This window comes from Sinocyclocheilus anshuiensis, unplaced genomic scaffold (genome assembly GCF_001515605.1).
Source record: "Sinocyclocheilus anshuiensis isolate Anshui unplaced genomic scaffold, SAMN03320099.WGS_v1.1 scaffold2067, whole genome shotgun sequence".
In the NCBI taxonomy this organism is placed as follows: Eukaryota; Metazoa; Chordata; class Actinopteri; order Cypriniformes; family Cyprinidae; genus Sinocyclocheilus; species Sinocyclocheilus anshuiensis.
This window is the reverse complement of record NW_015540844.1, coordinates 522,167-530,686: the sequence shown is the minus strand read 5'-3', so window position 1 is coordinate 530,686 and position 8,520 is coordinate 522,167. Positions and strand designations below refer to the sequence as shown.

General features: G+C 31.6%; 1 protein-coding gene across 1 annotated transcript in view; it reads right to left on the bottom strand.

Moving 5' to 3' along the window:
- Window positions 1–8,520, bottom strand: part of LOC107687590 (signal peptide, CUB and EGF-like domain-containing protein 3) — a gene marked incomplete at its 3' end in the record, with an annotated part of 81,709 nt that overhangs the window by 23,982 nt on the left and 49,207 nt on the right. The window contains exon 4 of the mRNA XM_016484979.1: window positions 2,554–2,688. Coding sequence (XP_016340465.1) covers window positions 2,554–2,688 — 135 coding nt within the window. The remainder of the gene's footprint in view (window positions 1–2,553; window positions 2,689–8,520) is intronic.

The window sequence follows — 8,520 nt, the reverse complement described above, 5'->3', positions numbered from 1 at the left end:
AAAAAAAAAACAAAAAAAAAAAAAAAAAAAAAAAAGAGATAAAATACAGTGAAAAAATAAATCAATTTAAAACTGAAATAAAAAAATAAAATCTAATATAAATATATAATTGTTTTATAATACAAATGTTGAAAGCAAAAATAATAACATAACTAAAATAAAAATAAAAAACGAAACATTTAAAAAAAGTTTAACATAATAATATTTAACATTTTTTAAAGTCAACTCAAAATATAAATAAATACTATAATAACAAAGAATACAAAAATATCAGGAAATGCAAGCAGTCAAGGACAAACAGTCCCTGAGGTTGGGCTTTGAAGAGAACAGCGCTGACATTTCCACTGACATTGTTAAAATACAACGTAAACGGCACAGAAATAACGGCTGCGTTCCGAATGAAATACATGCTTAGTATGCTTAGTACTTACTGAATAATACACAGTATATACTGTATACAGATTTTTATTGTTTCAAAAAATAGCAAGTGAAATAATAGCATGCCACATTGTCATCAGCAGTGTTGTTATCGTTACCTAAAACTAAAAGTATTCCGCGTATGGGTCACCATACTTGGCCACATGTCACGTCACGTCACGTCACATCACGTCACTTTTTTAAAATTATTTAACTAATAATGTGTTTGATTTCCTTTAAAAGAGTTTAATGTATTTTAATTAATATTATACAAATATTTTAAACAAAACAAAACAGTTTTAAAAATAGGCTCATTTTCCAACTCCCCTAGAGTTAAACAGTTGAGTTTTACCGTTTTCGAATCCATTCAGCCGATCTCCGGGTCTGGCGGTAGCGCTTTTAGCTGTAGCTTAGCATAGATCATTGAATCTGATTAGACCGTTAGCATCTCGTGCAAAAATGACCAAAGAGTTTCTATATTTTTCCTATTTAAAACCTGACTCTTCTCTAGTTACATCGTGTACTAAGACCGACAGAATATGAAAAGTTGTGATTTTCTAGGCCGATATGGCTAGGAACTATACTCTCATTCTTTAACTCTAGGAAAATGAGCCTATTTTCAAAAATAGTGGAGTGTTCCTTTAACTTTTAATATTCCAATCAAATAATATTTATATCTATATTTTTCTCACATTTTTTAATAACTAAAATGTTTTTAATAACTGAAATAAAATACATTTAAATACTAAAATATTTTTTTAATTAAGGCTAAATATTAAAAATCAATATTTCTAATAAAAATGAGAAAAATCACAAGAATTTACTTAAAAAAAAAACTACAATAAAAAATTAACATATAAAAATAAAAGTAAACTCAAAATATTAATAAATACTATAATAATATAAAAATAATACTAAAATATCACTGGTTGTCATATGACCCAATCACATTGCATATGAGTGGCATCCAATTAATTATGTATATTAAATTAAAAGTTATTTTTACAACTTTGATTTAATTTCATGTAGAAAGATATTGATTTTTAATATTCCAATCAAATCATATTTATATATAAAAAAAAATCGCATTTCTACGGCGGCCGAGAAGTGAAACATCAGCTCCAGTGGCGCAGATGGATAAGCGTGTGTCACTGACTTTTTGACGCGATCGATCCGGGTTCGAGCCCGTCTTTTGCCGAACTTTTTTCCCCTCCCTTTTCAAATCTCGTATTAGCACTACCCTAACCCTACCCGATACTTTATTTTCAACTTTTAGATTTTTTCCTTAATTTTTATTGAAAATAAATGCCTTTACAATGTGATACGAGATTTGAAAAGGGAGAAAAAAAAAGTTCGGCAAAAGGCGGGATCGAACCCCGGTCGATCACATCAAAAAGGCAACGACATGTGCTTATTCATCTGCGCCACTGGAGCTGATGTTTTACTGTCACTTTTAACTAAATATAAATAGACACTCCGTATTTTTTATTCCATAGTAAGGGCAATTCATACAATACATTTAAACTGAGCTACTTTAATACCATCTCCGAACTTTCTACCACGATTCTGCTGTTCTTCGGCTGGTTCTTCCTGTATAAGTTGATTGACAGATGTCTCGTCCAGTCAGCGGTGAGTAATCCCAAACCAATGGCGCTGTCTCAAACTATACCTACCTCTTCCAGTTTGTCTGATTTGTCGTTGTGTTTTCTGACTTGTTATAATGTTTTCTGAATTGTTGTTGTGCTTTCTGAATTGTTATTTTGTTTTTTAGACTTGCATTTGCGTTTGTAATTTGTTATTTTGTTTTCAGAATTGTGATTTGTTCTGCACTTCTCTGCCACCGTACATTTCCAAAAAAATATAAAATAAATTTAATAGCTGAAATAAAATCGGTTTAAGTACTAAAATGACTAAAACTGAAATAAAACAGCCAAATATAAAAAATATAAATATTTATAATGAAAAAGGACAAACGTATATAACAAATGTACTAAAACTGAATTAAAACTAAAACTACACTAAATAATCAAAATATAAATAAATACTATAATAGTATATAAATGATGTTGTCACATGAGCTCATTACATTAGCATGTGACTGTATTGCTGAAGCGCTGTGTTGTGATCATGTCTCACCTTTGGGTCTCTGGATGCAGGTGTGCTGGTTGTCGGACAGAAGAAATCCGTCACGGCACCGACACTCGTAACTCCCCATCATGTTAACACAGATCTGCTGGCATCCACCGTTTCCTTCCGCACACTCGTCAACATCTGACGGAGACACAGATATTATAAATCTTCTCGCAATTCTGACTTTACATCTTGCAACTCTAACTTCATGTCTCGCAATTCTGATTTTATGTCTCGCAAAACAGTTATACATTTGTATTTTTCAGTATTCGCTGACAAATAGAAACTTCTAGGGGTGTAACAGCTGAAGCTTCTCACGGTTCGGTACGTATTGCGGTTTTGAGGTCACCGTTTCAGTTCAGCTATTCTTAATACTTAAAGAATACTCTATTATTTGTTAATACATACTTGAACAGTTTGCCTTAACTTAAAAAAAAGCTATTTTTTTTTCTAAATAAACATTTTAATTAAAATACCTATGTTACACCCAAAGCTAATTTATTAAAGAACAAATATTTTAAAATGTATAGCTGTATGCTCAACATTGTGTGCCAGAAATATAAATATTATAAACAGCACTTTTAACATAATAAAAAAGAACAGAGTTTGAAAGTAGCACGACATGGTAAAATCACAAATTATAGATAAATAGAAACAAAAGCAGAAAATAAGTGGCAACGGGTCAGAGATAGAATTTTCCGCAGGAACACGTTCAGTAACACATTACTGTCATTTACTTTTTCTGCAAATGTATGTATTATTATAATCCCATTACATTTAATGTTCTTAACAGAAATAAAATTCAAGGTAAATGTGAAGTTTGACAACTAATATAATATATATTAAAAAAACATTTCAGTAAATATACTGTAATCGCATTCCTTTCATGTAACGCGCATGGTTATGTCTTAAGTTTATCCGTGACTCGATTGCTGAAAAAATAAATTGTTTTGCGAAATAGAACCAATTGCATTGATTGATTTACTATTTGTGAGTGGTGTATCGCGGTTTTTCACTTGGGTTTCAATATTTTTTTACAACACTAGAAACTTCAAAAGAACAGCATTTATATGAAATAAAAATGTTTTGTAGCAGTATCATTGTCTTTACTGGCACTTTATCAATGTAATGCATCCTTGCTGAATAAAAGTATTAATTTATTTAAAAAAAAAAAAAAAGAAAAAAAACTGTATAATTCATATTTCAATTATAATAATATAACACATTTATTGAAACGAAACCGCAAAAATGGCTTGTTCAGAAATCATCACAACTACAAATGTGATTGTTTGTTGTTAACTCCTTTCACATGCAATGGGAGCAGCCAATCATAACAGAGCTCATTTGCATATAGAAGGTAGAGTGAAAAAGTCACTTTTTGTGCACAAAATCTATTTGTGGTGTTGATATGCGACACTTATTTTCGAAGAAAACCTCAGAAACAGACGCTGTTAGATCATAAAAAAGTAACTTGCGTTACTTATTTAAAAAAGTAACTCAGATATTCTCTTCATATCTGTGTATCGCATAAAAAGTAATGCGTTACTTTACTAGTTACTTGAAAAAAGTAATCTGATTACGTAACTCGCGTTACTTGTAATGAGTTACCCCTAACACTGTTAATCAGTACGTCCTGGTGATTTCATACAGTCTCTCATTCTGCCAATCTGTGAGTTTTGTCTGCATGTGTTCTGGCTTATAATTACTGTGGACCTGCTTGTGTGAACTTGCATCAGTTCGGTTGGTGTTGATGTTGTTGGCACCTCTGCTTTGCAAGGAAACGGCTTAATAAACATCCTAATTAACGACTTAATGAAAACGTACACATGCAAAGAGCTTTGCATGGAGGGTTAGGGGACAGAACACATGATTAGCTCAGTATAAAAACAATAGAAGTCAATGCAAAATCTCACCGTGATAGAAAAACAAAGCCGCATGTGTTGATAGACTCATCATCTTTTTGGCTTTATGGATCGTTACACAACCTGATCACTCAACAGCTGATTCAAAGCCAATCCATTTCAACCTGTAGTATGATGCTAAATGACACGAGGGCCAGTTTCCCAATTCAAACTGATCCTAAATCAACATGACGTCTGAATGATTTGATTATAGTTAGAGATTAGTCTGTCTTTGATTGATGCAGTTTTTAAGCCTATTTTAAAACTGTACCGTGGTAACTATGATATCACCAAAATATTATATTTCCTATGGTTTAGTTACTAGTGTAAAATCATAATAAATAAATCCTGGAAAATTTTCTTTAAACAATGTCAGATGCTTCAGAAACCTTCTGTCATTTTGTTTAATTTTTCGATGACAGTGGTGGATAATACCAAGTTTCCGCAGCTGTATTGTGGTAACAGTATCTGTATGGTGTTTTGGGACACTATACTGTAGTAACCATTTTTTTTTGTATGTTTGTTTTTTTTGTAAAGGCTCATAACAAAGTCAATAACATTCGTAAATGTACATACATCTTACACTTAGTTCAATTCATTTCCGGCTATGAAAATCTGAAGAGTCTCTGTCCGAGGGGCTACCAGGGATTTAGAAATTTTGTGAGCACTGGTGTGTGTGTGTGTGTGTGTGTGTATATATATATATATATATATATATATATATATATATAGATAGATAGATAGATAGATACATACATGCAGTTTATATATCAAGGATATTCCATCGATAGAGGATACATTTTATTGTATTCATAAATACAATAAATAATTATAAATAAATAAAGCTGAAGTTATTTTGAAATTGTACAATATTTCTCAAACAATCCTTCTGCCTTGTTATCATAAATAAGCGTACATTTAAATAAATAAATACTTAAACTAAAAAATAAAAAAATAGGTTTAAAATTAATTTAAAAAATAATTAACAAATAATTATAAATACTACATAAATAAATAGCAGTTATAATTTTCAAATTGTAAAAATGTTTCTCAAACACTCCTGCCTTGCTCTGTAAAAAAACAAACAAAAAAAATTTAAATAAATAAACGTAATAATAATATTACTACTACTGCTAACAAAAAATAATAATAAATTCACGTAAAATGTATACATTTATAAATAATAATAATAATAATAATAATAATAATAAATTCATATAAAATTAACAACAAATACATCAATAAAACATAATACAATACAATATAAAATTACTCATTTGATTTATTGCAAAAAAGGTAATTTTTGGCTGTCAGCTGAAGAGAAAATAGGCTGATAATTTGGTCTGAAAAAAAAATGAACAGAAACCTCAGCTTTAACAGAACAGACAACTTGAACAAACTTGGACGTGGAGAAAAAGTGGCATGCATGTGAAATGGTCTAGGTTTATACATACTTTATGTAACATAAATGGCAGCTGATGAAGGTTTCAGTCGACTAGACGCACACACTCTGTCTAATGCGTGATGAGAGACTTTAGTACCAGTGACAGCAGGTGTTGTGTTGAGTTTAACCCACTTAAAACTCAGCTGTGTCCTATGAGGGCACAACCCATCAAACTGACAAATGTGTGAGTGTTTGTTCTCATTCGAGACATTTCTGTGTGTCGTCTGCCTCTCTGAGGATGAGACTGCAACCTGATCTCTCGCTCAGATACGTCGCATCAGTGTCAGGCTGCTGTATACACAAGCTCACGCTTAATAAACCCTCATGCAAAACTAATTTTCTGTCTATTTGTCCAATGCACTGAGGCCTTGGGATAGAGTTTCCAATCTAGGCCATTTTCAGCCCAGCCGAGGGGGGAATATAACCATTTCCCAGCACTCGCGTTCACACACACACACACACAAACTCACATTCCCATCATTGGACAATTGTGACAGTTACCAGTTGCGAAGTTACCAGCATCAAATTCTGACTTTGCTGAAAGTAAACAAACAATATCATAGTTAATCTGAACATACTGGATGTTTATTATGCGTGTTGCAGGATTTTTAAACCATGATCACATCAGATGTCACAGAATTAGAAATGCCAAAAACAGATTTCATGCATGTATGTATATATGCATATCTATCTTGTGAATAAATACATTAACTGAAATAAATTAAAATCAATAATAATAATAATAATACAATTGATACAAATCAATTATAAATAAAAAATAATTACAAATCATTAATTAGATTATTTACAAATCAAATCAATAATAATAATAAAATTGATACAAATCAATAATAAATACAAAATAATTACAAATCATTATAAATGCAAAATGAATAAATTATTAGATTAATTAAACAACATATGTAATTAATTTGATCGAAAATTTCAACTGTCTGTTCTAATGATTTGTTATTAAATATTTTTGTAAAACATTTTATCTATCTATCTATCTATCTCTCTCTCTCTCTCTCTATATATATATATGTGTGTGTGTGTATCAAATATATCAAATACATTAACTGAACTCAAAGCAATAAAGTAATAATAACAATAATAATAATAAATCAATACATAAATAAATAAAAAATTAGATTAAACAATTAATATGTTTATTTTTATTAATATATGTTTAATGTTTAATTAATATTATTTAAACATAATTAATTTGACCAAATATGTAAATTGTCAGTCCTAATTATTTGTTAATAAACATTATAAAAAGAAAGAAAGATAGAGTAGCTTCCCAAACAGCTTGTACTCCATCCTGCATTGTTTATGCAATAAATAAATGTATATTTATATAATGAAGAAGAAGAAAATATTGTATATTTAATATGCGTTATGAAGGATTCTGAACCAATCAGATGTCATGTGGGTGTGGCTACAGAATGTATCAGAATTAGAAAAGCCAGAAACATAGAACATGCAAGTACGTAAAGAAAATGCATCATCTTAATATGATTTTTTATTATTGTAGCAGTAAAAATCGGGGCGTTGGGAGTTTCCATCAAGGAAATCAGGTCAGTTATTATCTGTTAATCTTATCTGTTATTCTTAAGGTGACAAATACGCTCTACAATATCATTAGTTTACATGAAAGAAAACAGATGACAATTTTACAACAATTTAGCAATGCTGAGATTGAAATGAGTTGCACTTGCATTGCATTATAAATTGCATATTGACACATTTTAGATCACAATGAGTGAAACTGACCATCAAAAGCATCTACATTTTCTACTAATGTATCTGTCGCCCCTAAGCATTTGGAAAGCATTTAAAGGGATAGTTCACCCAAAAATGAAAATTTGATGTTTATCTGCTTACCCCCAGGGCATCCAAGATGTAGGTGACTTTGTTTCTTCAGTAGAACACAAATGATGATTTTTAACTCAAACCGTTGCAGTCTATCAGTCGTATAATGCATGGCAATGGTAACAAAATCTATGAGAGTGAAAAAAACATGCACAGACAAATCCAAATTAAACCCTGCAGCTCGTGACGACACATTGATGTCCTAAGACACGAAACGATCGGTTTGTGCGAGAAACCAAACAGTATTTATATCATTTTTTACCTCTGATCCACCACTATGTCCAACTGTCTTTGAGCGCGCGCACGGCATCCGGTGCGTGAGGTGTGTACGCGCTCTGGCGTAGCAGATAAACATAAAATTTTTGGGTGAACTATCCCTTTAACATATGGCAACATCCATAACGGCTGTCTGTTTGCACAGAGCTTGCATTAGTATCTTTGCATGTGCGAGAGCCTCGCGCTTCAAACCCCAAACAAAGCCATGATTTCCTGCCGCCGTTGAGTTTGGTGAAGCTGTGCTGGTCAGCAGACGGTGTTATGTGCAGATCGCGGCCCGCGTCCAAAGCAAATATTTGGAAAAGGAACAGGATGCTGGTGAAACCCGGAGCAGAGCTCATGCTATTTGCACTTAAAACATTTCTTAAAAAAATCTCCTGAGAGGATTCCTCAGTGTTGAAGAATGACCTCTCTCTCTTTCTTTCTTTCCTTCTCTTATTCCTCTTCCGGTCCTCTACTTCTTCCTTTTTTTCTCAC